Raw genomic sequence first — 18038 nt, 5'->3', positions numbered from 1 at the left:
ACTGTAGGGAATCCAAGGCGTTCGTCATGCCATTTATGTGGACAATGTCATGGTATGCGCCACAACTGGCTCCCCAGAGAAACCAGAGCAGCTGAGAGTGCGCAGGAAAAGGCAGGACCCAGACAGGGCCATCGATGTCCACACAGATGGCAAGAGGATGCCCGAAGTGGACAGAGTGAAATTTCTCAGGATGTGGATGCAGAACAAATGCAGATTTGACCACACCATGAGAGGGGTAACCAACGTCACGGCACATATTTCATGTATGATTTCGAGAGTATCAAACCGCAAACGAGAAATGAAGGAAGAGGACACCTGGAGACTGGTACAGGCCCTTGTAGTAAGCTGAATAGTCTACAGCCTCCCCTACCAAGTACCTCTCCGCAAGGAAAAGTACAAATTGAAGTCATCCTAAAGAGGACTTACAAGTGTGCGCTGGGACTGCCGGTGACCACCTTGAAAGAGAAGTTTTTGGCCGCTGAGCATCAGCAACAAAAAAATATGTACATATCGAGGTGGACCTCATCGCAGAGACTGCGCTTGATGCAAACAACTGGCAAAGGCATACGCTGGCACTACGATACGGACTCCATCAGAGAGCTCGATAGCACGGAAATGCTGTCAGACATACAAGGCTAACCCTGTCCCGAAATACATGCACCCCCGGATCCAGGAGAAACGGAGGACGGCCAGGGCCGAAGCCCAGGAACGAGTTTTTGCGAAACACACAACGTATGGTATACGGACGCTGCGACATTCAGTAACCAACACGGCGCGGTCGCTTACGTCGTATATCGACAACTGCAGGAAGACTGCAATGCCTCGCTCCGCGGTGGAAGTGTCTTGGAGGCTGAGGAATTGGCTATCGCTCTCGCCATGATTCAGGTCAACGAGGGTGGCGAACCTGCACGAATCGTCACGGACTCATAGGAAGCCTACAGCAGATTTAGTAGCGAACGCATAGCTATGACCGCCGCGCACAACCTGAAGAGACGCAACAAGAGCACCAGGTACTCCCTCACTTGAGCCCTGAGACACATGGCCGCAGTTGGGGGGAACCAAGCTGACGACTCATGCTCCTGAAGATACGCTAACCGGGCGGCGACAGGTGACGGAGAACCCAGTGCAGTCACCCGACTATACGGGGCCATTCTCGAACACCAGAAAGGCACCAGGAAAAAGTACCCCCCCCCCCCCCCCCCTCCGTACAGTGACCTCGATAGGGAGCAATCAGTAACCTGGCGACAACCACAAACACCTAACCGAACCTGAGCTTTCCCAGCAAAATACACCCAGGATTGTACAACAGATTAATCCAACGTGAAGGCACGAGGGCAAAATAAAACACAACACAGGACGAGCGCTGACGTCCGCTATGTTGTGTATTTTCTTGTGTCCTCGTTCCTTCTCGCTGGATTAATCTTTTGTATCAACGAACCAACTAGTTGAGACCAAAATCCTCACTATACACGAGCAAAGGCCTCCACTGCGGTAGGCGGCCCACTTCATTCCACAGGATATAAGGGTTCCAGGGCAAACCAGTCATACAGAGAAATAATTCAGCCACACCGGCGCAATGGGAAGCCGCGTTTTCCAGCTCGCAGCTCGAACGTCAGCAAGAACTGATTAGTAGAGCTCGCTGGGCAGCCGAGAGAGCTGGAGCCCTGAACTAGCGGACCCAACCACCTACCTCTGGGAGCCTTCATCCTTTTGAGGAAATAAAGTTTTTAGTTAGCCTTCTAAGGCTTGGTGTGTACGCCAGGGAGTGCGCTCATTCACCTCAAACGCACTGGTACGCCAGGAACAAAAAAAAAAAGGCCAATGATATGTCGTTTCTTTAGGGAATGAAGCGGGGGAAAGTCTTGCGTAGTTTGTACAAAGGGAGAATGGAATGTTTTATGCCTACAGTAATGCCGGCGTTCATATGGTGGGTTACAAAAGACACAGTGCAAAAGAGAACGAGGGAAAAAAAAGGTAGGTGAGAGCTTTCGTGTCCGTTGCCTTCCTTTCCTTTTTTTGTCCGTCGGGTGTTGTCTTTTGTGTTGCAGTCCTCGCAAGGTGGCCTGAAAATTCGCGCCCTCCCGAAGTTTGTTGCGGTTCAGGATGCAGAACCATGCTGAAACGTACGTTCTACGGAACATGGCTAAAAACGGAGAACTAGGATAGCACCCTGACACTTTTTACCTTCATCTGTCCATGTCTGTAAGTTTAAGTTTTCCAGCACGTGATCTCACAGCACACGGCGTACTGCATAATGCATGCACTGCGCTCGTATTATCGCTGTTCATTAGCCCCCAACAGTGCAACTAAAACCTTTGGTATATAATCGCAGTACAGTTACGCTCTGCGTGTGATAATGGAGCGATCATACGGTGTACATTAATAATGACACGAGTGGTTGATATGGAATGATATATTCATAAATAGATAAAGTGAAACAAAGGCTTTGCACCTCAGTGAAGTCACTTCAGCTTTCGCAATAAACAGAAAGATCACTAATGCGATTGGAAACGAAAGAATTGTTTTCTTTCAGTTCCTTGCATGGAATTTCAATTTTTCTCATTCATTTCTGCCTTACCCTTTGGAAAACAAACTTGCGGAAAGTGTGTTTCACACAAAGCTTGCGTGATTACATTGTGTATGCAAATGGAGAACAAAAAGTGCCCACATAAACCTAAGAGCATGTGGACATACACACACGCCTCCAAACCCACCCGCACACACATGAAACAATCGCTTGGGGTCCGCGCAATCGACGACAATATAGTTCCCCTCAATCCCTGCCTTCTCCCGCATACCCTCTACTGGGCGTGACGCCGTCTGATATGCAGTCCTCGAGCCCCGAAAGAACCCGATTACCGGATCCAGTATCCCGTCTTGGGAGTCTTGAGGCACGCGTGCTCGCTCTGGCCATGTCCGTGCATGTTCTGCCGCTGTCGATGTCGGATGGCGTCCATCGCGCAGCTCCAAGCGTGGGCCAGAACATTCTTCCCACGACTTTCGGCGGCGTCCGCGTCCAGAGGAAGCCTCGGCGCATCGAGTCCAGGCGTGCCCCGCGCGCTGCGAAAGGAGCATGTGCATCTAAAAAATTAATCAATCGCGCTGAACACGGTCAGGTCGTGGCACGTCTCGTGCACCGCGGCTCTTCCTTCGCGCACGTATTGTTTCCGGAGGCGGCCCCTCTCGGCTCTGCCCCCGCCTGTTGCAGGGCGGCACTCCGGTGGCGCTGGCGCGTGTACGTGTGTCAATATAATATGTATACGGACTGGAAGCCACGACCAACAGTGGGCAGCGGTATTAGCGCCCGCGGAGGGGCAGTCGCCGGTTACGACCCTGCGTGGGGCACTCGCTGAAACCTGGACCACGATGTTTAATTGTAGGAATAAGAGACCTTGTGCTTTACTGACGTGCGACATGAATCGTATCATGACATATCACCCGGTCGGAGGGTGGTGCTGTGAAGGTTGAAACTGACTGTTTGTGTGCGTGTTACGACATTCAATAATAAAGGAAAGCAGGCCGATTTGATCAGCGAATGAAAGAGCAGAAAAATTTGAAAAACAAACGAACCAGGGAAAGGAAAAGGGAGGGGGTGCAAAACAGACAACATACGAGAAAACAAGCATTTCTAGTTTCAGTTTCAACAATTTCTAGTTTATAAAACAAACCGTTGAACAATTAACGAATTCCCTTACTAATAATTCGTTAAGTTATTTGAACACTTGGAGGTCGTTTACTGATTGGCAACAGCGCTGACCTTGTAACGCTCCTTCACACTTGCTCTTGATTTACTACCTTGACTTTAACGAAGCCTCGTGAGTGTCATGGTATAATTAGCCGTTCCTGTAGTGAAGTAAAAGTTATTACTGAGGAGACAATGTGCGCACCTAGCTTCTATAGCACATTTTCGACGCTTCGATCTTTTTCTGTCGTGTTCAAGGCGAGGTATCTTGCTTTATTATAGTTTCATTTAAAGTTCCCGCTGTCAAATTTCGCTCTCAGTTTCCTCTGATCTAAATGTTAACACCGTAAGCACTGCCTTGAGATCGCATGAGGTGTTATTGTGTTCAAGTCGTTGCGCACTTGCCACTTCAGGAACCCCATAAGCCCCAGTGCCATCTCATGTACTCGAAGGATAAAGTGCCCGAGTAGGTTCGCCGCGTGAGTTCCGTATCGTACGCTTCAAGCAGACGGGCAATAGCCACGAGCAACGCGACGCGCTGGCTAGCCCCGAGCAGAGGCGGCGTTGCACTCCTAGAGCTGTGCGTTAAAGGGCGACTTCAGCTCCAGGCGCGCGCCGCAGTGTCTCCCATCGCAGGCGCGATTATCGGAGCCAGGGATGCCGCGTATGCGCAACGCAGGCAGCTCGCGCCTTTGTGCCGCGAAAGCGGCGGACAGCGGAGGCAGCAGCTCGGCCACCCCGCGGGCAAAGAGTCCGCCGGCAGCTTTGGCCTTTCGGTCAACACGATGCACGCCGACTGGGCATCGGACGAGGAGCGTGCGCGACGGCGCCGACGAGTCAGATTTTTCTCGCATGCCCAACGGAGGGGATGCGACAGGCATTCCCCGATATTGCCGCAGTGTATCGACCGTGATGAAAGCGTCGCTGTCTCCTCTGTCCGACTTATGGGGACTCTCGGCCTTCATTTATGACTCCAAAACAGGTTAGGAAGGAGAGACTTGGAGGGAATGAAATTCTCTCAAATTTATGAAATGGAATGGTTGAATGAAATCGTTAATAGTAACAGTTGGTTACGAGGAAAGAAAAGGTGCAGTAGCTGTCTCGCTCAGGCTGGACGCTCGAACCGAGCAGTGAGAGAAGAGAGTTAAGCGTAGGGTTAGTTGGTGAATATAACTGACAGATACGATGGATAGAGCGGAACGCAAGTTACAAGAACAGATGGCTGTTTCGCTCTTGGCAAAGGGGCTAGGAATCGGCTAACTGCTGTGTTACAGAAAAAGGGAAGTGACAAAACGGCATGCCAGTTGCCTCGATGGTATACCTCTTTTATTCGGCACTTTTGTGGGAGTTATGTCTGGAGCTTGTCCTTAGTGCTGTGTGCATGTGCAGCGATGTTTAGTAACTTTCAAAGCTGCTAAACTTTGCAAAGTTGCAAAGAACTCATGCCGAGTGCTGCCTCATCTCACACTGTCACTCGGAAGAACGCGCATAACTGTGACGGGCTCAAATAAATCTTGTGTAACCAAGCCGGAATTGGAGTCAACATCACATCGTTTATTTGAATACTGTGTCCAAGAAAAGCTTCCTCGCACTTCGTTTATGAACTGAATGCAGCAGAGAGCGAAAGTGCCTGAAAACACTTCTTTTGGCGAGCCGGTCGCTACCCTACAGTGATCTCTTAAAGCAGACGGAGCATGACTGCTTTGCAAACGCGGTTTTTGCAGGCGATGTGTTTCGCGGCACTTTCTTGCGATTCTTTCCGATGGAATTCCTTTCGCTGTAATACGCCTCGCCGACTGACCGATCGGGGCGATAATAGCGCCGCTACAAAGCTGGAGCCCTCAGCAATGAGCAAACACAATCGGAATAGAAAATTACGCAGAATAATTCGTGGGCATTGGTAAACTGCGCGTCGCTCTTATAGCAATAATACTCAAGATATGAACATCCAAAGCCTAAGCGTTAAAGTTTGCAAGTGCGCCGTGTTCAATACCACAGTTTCCGTGACAAACAGCCCACCTCCCCCTGCCCCCTACCGTTCACTGTACATTGGTTTAGCAAGACGTTCAACTGGGCTGATTGGTGAGGATTCATGGTGACAACACAGCGCAAAAAGACGAGGAACCGGAGTAAGAAAGACAGGACAGGCGCCGCCTCGCAACTAAAGGCTTTATTTGCTAAAACCTTCTTATATGAAGGAAACAGGCAGAAAGATACAGCACAAAACACACACAAAAACCAGAACTAAAAATTAAAAAGCACCCTTGAAAATGCGCACGACAGTCAAGCGTTTAAAGAAACTCCATCTCCTTATCAATTAAGGAAACTGATGGTTTGCTGACGCAATTTTCACATTGAAAATGACAAGCAAAATTGCGTCAGCAAACCATCAGTTTCCTTAATTGATAAGGAGATGGATTTTCTTCATAACGCTTGACTGTCGTGCGCATTTTCAAAGGTGTTTTTAGTTTTTAGTTTTAGTTTTTGTGTGTGTTTTGTGCTGTATATTTCTGCCTGTTTCCTTCATATAAGAAGGTTTTAGCAAATAAAGCCTTTAGTTGCGAGTCAGCGCCTGTCTTGTGTCTTTCTTACTCTGGTTCCTTGTCTTTTTGTGCTGTGTTGTCACCATGTACATTGGTTGTTCAGACTGTACGTTGGTTGCGCAATCCAATAAGGGTCTGGACCAGTCCGCCGCCCATCCGCCGTGGACTCGCCTCTTACTCACACTGGCTGGCGCCTGTCTCCGCAGGCGTGGCACAAGCGCTTCCTGGTGCTCAAGGACGAGACGAGCGAGCGGGGACCCCTGCTGGAGATGTACACGAGCCAGGAAGAGGCCCTGTCGCAGTGCGCGGCGTCCGCCTGCGGCGGCGCGCGGCCCCCGCCGGCGGCGCCTGCCTGCTGCCGCCTCTGCTTCGACCTGGCGCAGACGGTGCACGTGGGCTTCACGTCGGACTCGAAGCGCTTCCCTAACGCGCTGGTCCTGGTGTGCCAGGGCCGGTCGCCACTGGTGCTGGCCGCACAGGACGAGCTGGGCTCACGCTCGTGGCTGCTCGCCCTGGGCCTCATCGCGCACAAGGCCTCCTCGCAGCACGGCTGGAGGTTCATGTGCCGGAAGGTGAGGAGGCCTCGCCGAAATGGGCTTGGCACAAGTTTAACACGAGGCAGTTGCGAAGGAGCGCTGCGCTCAAGAGAGTGTGCAGTTTTTCTGTTAGTCCTGGACGAAGGCGTTTTACCAAATTGTCATGACAGCGCGGAGCGTTATTTATGCGACAGTTGATTGGCCGAATTTCGTTCCAGGTACGTGCGGAATACGGACATCGCCTTTCTGTTAACATTATCGCCCCAACAGTATGGGATGGTTGTTGCATAGGAAAAAATCAGGAGTTCAGTAGAGATTTTTTTTTTTGTAATGTTTTACGACCCAAAGCGACTCAGGCTATTAGGGACGCCGTAGTGGAGGGCTCGAGTAATTTCGACCACCTGGGGTTCTTTAACGTGCGCTGACATCGCACAGTACACGGGCCTCTAGAATTTCGCCTCCATCGAAATGCGACCGCCGCTGCCGGGATCGAGCCCGCGTCTTTCGGGTTAGCAGCCGAGCACCATAACCAATGAGCGACCGCGGAGGCTTTAGTCGGCAAGTGATTAAAAAACAAATCTCCTCGGATATTCGCAAATAAAAAAGAGTGCAAAGAACGTCGCAGGTCACCTGGATCACCTAGTGCAATAAAAATAAAAAAATAAGTGAATACATTAGTGACTGGTCATTCTCGCTGTTGGCGCGACGCGCTTGTATCGAGCCTCTGCACCTCTAGGAGCCGACCGCTTTGCCATAATCGGCACAAGTACCGCACGATTCGGTGCTCAGACTTATTCGTACGTGATGGCAATGCATCGGACGACTATCAGATTGCACACCACACCACAAATTTACGGAGGTCTGTAGAGAGACAAGATTCATTTTAAGCTCTTTGCATTTAGTTCGCTACTAAGTTTGAACGCAAGGGACGTTTAAATCTCAGGTCAGTGCTGGCTCCATTTGTGCGCAGTTATACGTGTTCCGGGCACATTCCTGGAGGTCGCTGAACTTGCAGTTATCTTTTGTTCTTCACAGAAACCTTCATAAAAAGGGCAATTGCGCCCTTGCACGGAATCAAAATTGCCGACTCTCGGTTCTAATGAGTCCGCTTGACGGCGTGAAGCGTGAGATTTTCGGCGGCCGTAAATATTCACAGAAATTCAGCGCTGTGAACGGAGCTGGCGGCGCAAATCGAACGACGAAAATGATTTCGCGGCGAACGAGTTGAATATTCTGCCAGAATCTTGAAGGATGTCGCGTACTAGGGTCTACCGTCCTCTTCGGTTGCAACTATAGCGGAATACGTTGCAGTGGTCCAGGCTATTTCGGATCTGCTTCGCTGCTTGCAGTACGCAGTTCGCGGTTCTGGATGCCTGTTAAAGCATAACTCACGAATGCTGCAACATTCATAGCACCCGTTCGTGCCTACACAATCAAAATTTGCGTTTAAATGTGCAGGAAATTCCTTCTCTCAATCTCGTACAAGTATCGTGTGCCCGCGAGCTGGGCACGTGAATATTAACGAAATTGTAGATGCGTCCGCTAGGCAAGGCCAGCAAAAAAAAAAAAATCTTTGGCTAACGTGTACCACTCTGTTACCTGTTGCTAGCAGAACGGAGATCTTACTAATTAAGCCACGGGCAGGTTTTTTTTTCTCTTTTCAAGTATTTTTAGACAAAAAGGGCTCACAGCAAATACTAGCGCGATACAGGTAGAGTAAGCGGATCCTAGCATAAGTCGCATTCATTTGCAATGCCGAAATTCGGGCTGGGAAATGGTGCACAAGTGGGTTCGAATCCTGGCCACGCCGACCGCATTCCTGCGGGGGGCGAAGTACAAAACGGCCCTGAACAGTGTGTTGTCAGTCCGCGTTGAAGAATTTCAGACTACGTCGCATGCCATAACCCAGGCGCAGACCCCAGATTTTAAATAACCAACTACCAGGCTCGGTATTTAATTTTTTTTATTACGCTCAAGTAAGCCCTTACATCTTGTGCAAGCGCTTATTGAAACGCCTTAGATCGTGAGGAATCTTACGCAACGGGGAATTTCGCTTATGATGCACCAGTCTTGCATTGTGTGTGCGTCCCTAACTGGTTCAACACGGCATGCACGAACTAGCATGGTTCGTACGAAGCGGTGCTAACTAGGAAACCCAGGCCTGATTAACATCTATGCCTTTAATGTTTATTTCCTCACCTTTGAAACGTGCTTCGGTTTTTATATATTGTAAGTGGCTTATTTTTCGCGAGGTCATTATTTCACGAATTGGACTTGAGCCGCAGTTTAAGAATATTTCGCGAACAGAAAATTTCGTGAAGCAAACGCGGCAGGCCCCCTGGTTAGACTCTTTTTCCCGTGGTCTGCAGGCTTTCTGACGTTGCAAGAACAGATCGTGGCTAATGAGACATCGTGCACCACTCTCGCGGCGCGCACATTGGGAGGAGCTTGGCGGTAGACAAAACGAAAACACAAAGATTTCTGATGTTTCTTAAAAAAGGACGTTTTCTTTAGTATTTCGAATACCTGCCGAATTTCGCGGCTTCAGACAGGGTCTGAACATCCCTTCTATCCGTAAACTCACCTTGCTGACGCTGCGCATGAAGTACATTACTCGCGATGGCCGTCAAAGGCTATGACGGGTATCGTGTTCGTCGCTGGGTACCAGATATTTCACGGATAGGAGGAATGCTCGACATGAAGAAATCAAAGAGACAGCAAACGAACGGACAGGAACTCAGAGGACGTGTTTAGGAGATTACTCTTTTTTTTTAAACACCTCCATTTCAGCATAGCTTGACGATAGAGTTGCCTCTTCATTTTCCGCTTCTATCTCAGAGGAGACAATGTGTTCATATCAGATTTATGTTTTACCGTATCCTAACTCGATATGTTATTCTCGGGATCTATTTTTCGCGAGTTTTGCGCGGTTTGGGAAAAACGCGAAAATTATGTCGCTTACAGTATTATATTTTTAGCGCAGGATTTTCGAGTCAATATTTAAGTGGCAGAGGGTAGGAAAACGGCGCAGTAGTTCCTGGAGGGAGCTTGGTTTTGAACTCGGTTAAAGACAAATGTCTAATTTGCATGTTAATTGCGTTCATAGAAGTCGTCTATTTGGCGAACGTGAGTAGCTGCGCCAGTTCACAAGTTGACTGCGAGGAATCGAAGATAATGAATGCAGATGCGAACACACGCGCTGATTAATGTGAGTGGAATACAACGGACGCACTGAAAGCATTAGCACCTTAGCATGGCATCCAGAGTAAGATTTACAAACGTCCTGGCCTCTTCTGAATATGCAAAGCTGCCATTGCAATGAAAAAATAACTTGCGGTTGAATGGCGGCAACCGTTCATGTACAGATATAAGTGTGTTTGTGTGCTTTCGCAGGTGAGGAGTTGTACTGAGGTGGGTAGAGGAGGAAAGTTCTGAAATATTACAGCCGCCGAAGTCGTGAGCAGTTCTTGTTCTAGAGAGAGAACGTACTGTGGTCAGAAAGGAAAAGAAATAAAAATAATGTTGCAGGCGGAGGAGCTGATCGAGGCTACAGCTCATATCACATGGATTCTTCGGTATGCAGCGCAATAAGTTTTGGTTGCCAAGGCTTGCGCACCTGAACCGGTGCGACTCTTGCGCCGGGAACGGAGCATCTATCAGCTAAACGCCGTCTAGCGCTTTCGTGCTACACTTTCGCACTTAGCATGGTAGTTCGTTAGCATGCCCTTACGACATAAATTGAACATTTGAACGGAGAACGTAGAAAGAATTGCGTAACTTGTTGTTTGCCGGTTGCTTTCTCAGTCTTACGTGGTTGCGGTGGAATTATGTTTAGTGGACACGAGAACCATCATTGGGCTTCTTTGTCTGCAAGATCCTCTTAGCGAAACTCAGTGCGCTGAGCCTCCATCGGAGCGCTGGAAAAATGCCCATCTGCGGAAAGGGATGCAGGTGATCCGTGCACAGCGACTGAGGTGATGCCATAATGCTTTTCCCTCCCCGTACCTAACTTCCATGTTGCGTTTTTTCTATCTCCTGAGTACGGGCTGCAACCAACGCGCTCGTGGCGCTCTCCCCGCCGCCAGGCGTCCGAGCAAGCGGCGGCCATGGCCAACTCGGCAGCCTTCAGCAGCAGCCTGGAGAACAGCGCGTCGGGAGCTGCCAGCACGGAGCTGGGCTCGTCGTGCCGCGGCCGCCAGGCGCGGGGAAGCGGTGGCAGCGGCGGGGCCTGCGAGGGCGACTCGGCCGAGTCTCTGGACGGCGTGCTCATCCCGCCGCCGCTCGAGTACGGCGACGGGTGCCTAGACAGTGAGTACGCGGCGGGCAAAGGACGAATGGCACACTTAATGTATAGTGCCTCCGGGAATATCTTCCTACTTTTCCTTGAGCATCTTGTTATCTTCAGCTTTTCATTCAAATGACGGGTAAAGGCTAAAAAATGATCGCTCGATCAAAAATTTATCGATCGATCAATTGACCAATCAATCAACCAATCAATAAATCAATCAACCAATAATCAATCAGTCAGTCAATAAATCAATCAACCAATAATCAATCAGTCAGTCAATCATTCAATCAATAATCGGTCGGTCAGTCAGTCAGTCAGTCAGTCAGTCAGTCAGTCGGTCGGTCGGTCGGTCGGTCGGTCGGTCGGTCGGTCGGTCGGTCGGTCGGTCGGTCGGTCGGTCGGTCGGTCGGTCGGTCGGTCGGTCGGTCGGTCGGTCGGTCGGTCGGTCGGTCGGTCGGTCGGTCGGTCGGTCGGTCGGTCAATCTAATAGTTACGGGCTGTTGCGAATTCACGCACACAGCAGCTAAGGCTGCAGCGGCGTTACTGCTGGCGTGGAAGATCCAAAGACGCTTGATGCAGGACATCAGCTGAGCTGACCGCTTTCTCCACTGCCATGTTATCGCGAATATATCGCGCCCTTTCAGCCGCACCAGTCATTTGAGCAAAAGAAGGAGGGCAGCATAAAGCCCCGCGGAACACTTCACGGTGAGCTATAACTCTGCGAACCCAAAAAGCACTAACATGAAAAAAAAGAAAATGAAAGAAAAAACTAGCATAAATATACAGCGTTTTTTTATTCAGGATAAAGAGAGAGACCCAGTGGTAAAATCTTGGGTCGCCGACCAAGTTAGAGCGTTGGTTAACGTTTCGAAACCTCCACAATAGCGCACGCACACAGCAGACACACAAAAGTATATTTTATTTTTATTATTTTAGTCCTCTGTCAATGCCCGAAAGGAAGCGGTGAAGCCACGGCGTCGATGATTAGAACGGAATTGAATCAAAGGCAAAGAATCGTTTTTTGATTAAGACCCAGACCATTAACGTACAGAAGGATAGTGCCGTATCCGAGCTGTCCCATGGCATGACGTGAAGAAACATTACGCGATAGTGTTTTTTTGTTTGTGCGCCTACTAACAGGAACCCTTTGACAGATCACCGAGCATCATGCTTTTATATATATTAGTCTAAGATGAAAAAAAAAAATCTTGCACTAAGCGGAGGACATGCGTCGCCACTTCATTAAACCTCGTTGCAATGAAACTAAGTGGGTCTGAAATTTCTGCATTATAAACTTTTCTTCATTGCATAATTAGATGGCCTTGAACCCAAATATCAAATACCAGACGAACATCAGACACAACTGGCGAGCAGGGGCCGACGTAGCAGGGCGCCCCTGACAACAAGCGACTGCGTTCACGACAAAATTTTAATGGTCATCGCTCGTACTACGCGTGGCAAAGAAGAAAATAAATTGTCAGAGTTCATTTAAACGTCGCAAAACGGAGTTTTAATAGGCGTCGTGTCAGGCACGGTACCGTCGAAGTGGCACGCCGAATGAGTGCTCAACAAAATTGAACGCGGTTGAGATGTGGACAGGCAACGCGATTACTGCTGCCTTTGTTTGAGGACTGATACGGAGAGAAATATGTTCTTTCTGGGTAATCCAATACAGAATTCTTCAATAAAATGAGGTACCGTATACACACGACTAAGGACCGCAATTCCGCGATTTTGGCGGGGTGGGGTCTTTACACAAAATAGGCATTTTTCAGCTCGTTTTCCCAACTACATTGCGTGGAAACTACTTTATTGTATCCTACAGTCTGACGCTATATCCGGCGCGCGGTTGCAGATACATAAGGTTCTTCATCGCTGTCGCCGCTGCTCGGGACCGGCGCCCGACTACTCCCGTAAATGAAGTATTCTTCGTTTGCACCCGTTGCATTCAAAATTTCTGTACCTTTAAAACTTTTAGCAGCAATGTCCGGGGACACCTTACGCCATGAATACGAAATACAAGAGCAGACGAGATGAAGGGATACCCTTTTAGCAGTCCTGTCGGCGGCACTTTTTGGTCGGCCGTTGCCGTCCACACCGAGTACTGTGGTCTGAATTATGCTTTAAATGGTCCGCAGCTGCACAAAGGTGCATGCTGGAAAATGGTAATAATGATAGCAGCAGGCAGCTTTCGCCATCCGGCAACTCCTTGGGGAGTGTGCCACGCAAGTAAATTTATAAAATTGGCAGTTGTTTAGCTCTGGTTAAACCTGGAGGATTGCGAAAGCAACGAGGAGAGGGAGAGAGGCGATGGAGAGCGCGCGGCGGCGGCCCCGGCACGCTAGCTATGCGCCACTACTGCGCATGCGCAACTGGCGAGTGCGGCGGCGGCACCTCTGAGTCACCCGCGCAGCCACCGCGGCGGCATGCTAGCTATGCGCCGTGTGACGTCACTGCTCCTCGCGCATGTGCAGTATGGCCTTTAATCAGCTTCGCGAAATGGCTCGGCGACTAGCGTAGTGTTGCTTTCGCAACAATACAAGTGAAACAATGTTGCTTTTTGCGGATTTTTTTTCTATATTATCGGCTCGCAAGTTTGGGGGAGCGGTACACATACGAGCACAGACCTTTGTGTAGTGTATACGCGCTTCCATGGGATTTTTTGAAGTTTATGTTTCCTTCGTTACAATCATTGCTTTGGACCGCTTTGTAGAAACGATATTTAACAGCACTTGAGTAAGTTGCAGTAGTTCGAACGTTTCAAATATTGTGGCATTTGGATCCCTGACCCACGCCGTTTGTAAAGTAGGAAGACAGCAGAAGCATTGCTCGCACGTCTTAGACAAGAATGGGAGTTGCGGTTTAGTTAGGGCGCGTGCCCAAGCGTTGAGCCTGTTTCACTTGCAAGCGAAAACGCTCGCGATCCCTGCCGCGGTGGCGCAAAAACATGTTTCGAGCCGTCTCGGCGGCTCGAGTGGCCAGAACGACGGAGTTCCAACAAGTTGGAAAATTTTCGCTGCGACGGGCCGCTCAATCGCTCAGTCGCTTGCACGTGAACCAGTCTTTAAGGGAAACTAGGTTCTATACCAGTCCACAGACCACCAGATTACCTCAGATGCGGGAGAAAATATGGTTCACTATTACCGTTATGCTGTAGCCGCTCATCTGAAAGAGCAATACATATATCACTTCTTGGCATTACTTTACAGCACTGTCAGAAAAGAATGCAAAATGCCGGCAGTGCAGTTAGCAGGCCATCTTCATATACCGGGCGTCAAACTCACTGCCATGGGCTATCAAACAAGAGCTCGTCTGTGTAGTCTTCTTCCTTCGTCTTCTTCGCGCTGTACCCCCCATGATGAATTATTACAAACTCGCCCAGCTTTCCATACTTCTACTATCAAACAAGCCACGTGCTTTGTATCGAAGGCGGCTGTTCTTTGAAGAAAAAAATTATTGTACGGAGCACATATATTACAGCAACGCGCGTAACGCGCAATAATGGAAGTTTTTTTGAATCCGCAGTTTCCCAGCATAATTTCGTCTTCATGAACTACAATCAGTAGCAACCATTTGGACGCCAGAAAAACGCATCCTGTGTTTGCATTAACGTGTTATCAGAGATTTTTAAAGCATATATAGCGGAGACGTATCATTGCAGACGTACCGTCCCGCACAACAGTTTTCGGAACACGGATATCACGAAAAATCTTAACTATACTTTCAGGATAACCATGCGGCCACAAAAGTAAGAATATGCCCCGTACTTCTCTATGCGACCAGCATAGTCCAGCCCTCAATGCCAGGCCGCGCCCCCAGGCAGCGAAAAAATTCAGCTTTGTCGTGGTTTCTGAGTTCCGAAAACTTCTGTGGGAAACTGTACGTGCACTGTAATGCTGGTCGCCTGTTGTTTACGCACGGAGGCAACTGCGCGTGCGCAGCAGGCGTCCGGTGTTCCCGATACCCCACAATTACTACATGTCGATTTGGTTGTGCAAGCTTTCGGAACTGCGGCGAGCCCCTATAGACTTGTTTCCACTGCTTGCGTTGCGCTGTCGTTCCAACAGGCGGAGAACAAGAAAGGGTAGCTGGCGCCAACTGCAGGCGCTATCGCCTTTCGCACACATGTAAACATTGTTTAATACTTTGATTCGTCAGTGCGCTGCAGACACTGTCTTTTTGTGATCTTTTGTTGCGACGCTTTCAGTATAATGTTCAAGTGCTGATTGCTTCCGAACGGCTGGCACTGCCGCTCAAGCCGCCTGTGGTTGACAGGTCCGTACTTGCGCCGAGAGTCGCACTGCAACGGAACCTGCTTAAAAAGCGTCCGCAGGACGCGCAGAAAATGTTTCACGCATCCTGTCGCTCGACATCACGCAACTCTCGTATAATTTTTTTTTTGATGGTCCGTTATACACGTTGTACATGGATTCGTGGTTGCCTCAAGCGCCCGACAAAACCAGAGTGCACTGAAGTAGGATCTGAAACCATGATGAGATACCACACTGTGCGTCCTGCGCTTGAGTATTCAAAACACAGCTCCCGCCACATATAAGCGCTATTAAGAACCATATCAAATGAAATAGCTTAATTAAGGACTACAAAGAGGAAAAATGCGTCAGTGCGAAAATTCTGGCATGAAAAAAAAATAAGAAAAGGAAATTTCCTGACTTTTTGTCCTCCTTCACGAAGAAGAAATGACAGTGATTTTGCAGATGCAGAGACGTAGCAGTGGGAGGATCTTAAGGTACCTCGAAAAGTTATTTTGCGTGCAAATTATTTATTGGTTGCATGGTCATTGCGTTCTTTTCTTTGCGAAATAATCAACAGCTTTTGTTTAATATTTAATTTCAGGCCCAAGTTTTAAGTCTTTTAAGTTTAGTACACGCTCGTGCTATTGAGACCGAGTCCGAGGAAATGAGGTCAACAACAGAACAGAGGTCAAGAACGCACATAGCAGCGATGTGTTAAAAGAAAAAGTTTTAAAGGTCACTAAGAAACAAGTAAATAAATAAAACAAGAGGTACATGAAAATCAAGCGGTGACAAACTACGGAAAATAAGGACGATATGAGGGCCCAACTGGGGTTCGTAGACGTGCAGCATGTGGAGAGAACGCACAAGAACTTATTGAGTGAGTTGTGCAAACTTTCTCAAGCCTCCGGAGTACATTCACTGATATTCACTTGTTTTGTTGGAAAGCATCTTCACGTGTCTTGTTTGTGATGGGTTTTGACGCGAGCAGAAGAATAATTACTACCTTTTACTATGCTGTCTTCTTTTAATAATCATATTAGAAGTGATTTTAATCCTTCGGGAGAACCGGTGAGCACGGAAAGCTTCGTGTTGTGAACGATGTTTGCCATCGACGAAATAAACCTTCCCTCAACTGTGCGTCGGGTTCGTGCGCTTGTATTCGACGAAAATCATCTGAAGGGCGTGCGACAGACACTCTACTTTTTTCAGGTTTCGCGCTTCTTCCCTTATGCCGCATATCGCAGTCACTTTTCAACACAAGATAATAGCGTCAGCAAGCGCAAATCTGCACAAATAACGTGTCGGAAACGGGACTGAAATGGTAGGTAGCTTGGCTATTCGCGTTCCACTTTAGTTCGATTTGATTAACCAGGACTGAATATTACGAAAAATCCTCATCAAGCGAACTTTATTGTGTAGTTACAGTATTGCAGTTCCGAGTGAGACCTATTCTATTTTGAAGTTTCAAGCTGCCGAGCGAATTCCTGCGACCAACAGAACGCTTTTCTTCCGCTCAAGTCGAATCGCTGTCTGCTGCAGCATAACTAGATTTTCTAAGACGAAACAGACATTTCCACGTATAGCAAGCATCACAGCCACACAGTGTGTTTGCCGTTTCCGACGTTGTCATGCAGGAAGGTTTTTTTATATTTTGTTTTCAGGAGCGCACGGAAGGAAGTGTTCTTGAAGGAGAACAATAATCGGAACGAAAGGAAATTTAGGTTTAGTGGCAAGGCAAGATCAGGTAACATTGGCAGCGAAATGCACCATGCGCAGACTTGAAATTAATCCACGACAATTAAAACCGAATGAAAGAGCATGATCAGGGCGAAAAGAGTCGCGCATTAGGAAATTAGTTCACGAGTTGCGGTTCGAGAAACACACGGCGCGACTGGCAGAATAATGTGAGAAACTAATTCATTTCCGTTGGCGCGTTCCTAATACTGAAGACGATATTCTTAGTGAGGCATAGGGAAACTGAAACAACACACCTTTCAGGATTACAAAGGCGCCCTTCACTGTCCCCTCACCTTCGTATCAAACTTTGCTGAGGACGTCATCAAAGCCCCCGAACGAATGTGCGATTAATATTTTGCTATGGGTTACTCTGCTATTTGTCTTGAGACACCAAGCGCGAAAACAATGAGGACGACGATGAAACGTAGGGACGAGACGAGAAGCGCTGAGTGTGGGCTGGTGCGACTCGTGCCTTGAAGTCGTACCGCAATCACGCGCCGCCGTGTCGGGTGTGTTTATTTGATGCGTGGTCCGGCGCGGTACGATCACCTGGACGCTGCAACAGACTTTAGTTGGCGTACTCAGAGCAGCTGAGATCTGGACGCTGGAGAGCTGCAGCTACGGACACACAGGGTGTCGGCCTTTCGCGTGACATTTCAAGCAGTTTGAGGCGACGCGCGTACTAGATTGTGCGCTGAAGTGCTGAACGACACAGAAGGCTTCGGCTCTTCGAAAGGACTGATTGTCAAAGGCAGATATTTCTTAAGTTGCAAAATATGCCTTAAAACGGCAGTTCAAAACTGACGCTTGGCAAAAAAAGACTTCCTTCTTCGTTCCACTAGCCATTTGTCGTGACGACTGCAAGCAGTCAGATTTGTGTCGAGTGTATCTTGATAAGTACTTATAAATTCATAGAGTTACTGTTATTAAGAGTCTAATATCAGGATATAATTCAATCAAAAGTACGGTCATCAGTATTTCTTTCGTTATGTTTGC

At 48.5% G+C, this 18038-nt stretch overlaps 1 protein-coding gene across 4 annotated transcripts in view; it reads left to right on the top strand.

Moving 5' to 3' along the window:
* Positions 1-18038, top strand: part of LOC149352930 (uncharacterized) — a 243581-nt gene that overhangs the window by 185100 nt on the left and 40443 nt on the right. For 3 of the 4 annotated variants that reach the window (XM_089582141.1, XM_089582139.1, XM_089582142.1), the window contains 2 exons: positions 6432-6797; positions 10802-11069. In XM_089582141.1, the coding sequence (XP_089438267.1) occupies positions 6495-6797; positions 10802-11069 (571 nt within the window). In that variant the 5' untranslated portion in view covers positions 6432-6494. The remainder of the gene's footprint in view (positions 1-6431; positions 6798-10801; positions 11070-18038) is intronic. The other variant, XM_089582140.1, reaches the window with a different exon arrangement.

Source organism: Amblyomma mixtum, chromosome 3, assembly GCF_055824585.1.
Source record: "Amblyomma mixtum isolate Tamu chromosome 3, ASM5582458v1, whole genome shotgun sequence".
Lineage (NCBI taxonomy): Eukaryota > Metazoa > Arthropoda > Arachnida > Ixodida > Ixodidae > Amblyomma > Amblyomma mixtum.
The sequence above is the reverse complement of the archived record's forward strand: the minus strand, read 5'-3'. Positions and strand labels throughout refer to the sequence as shown.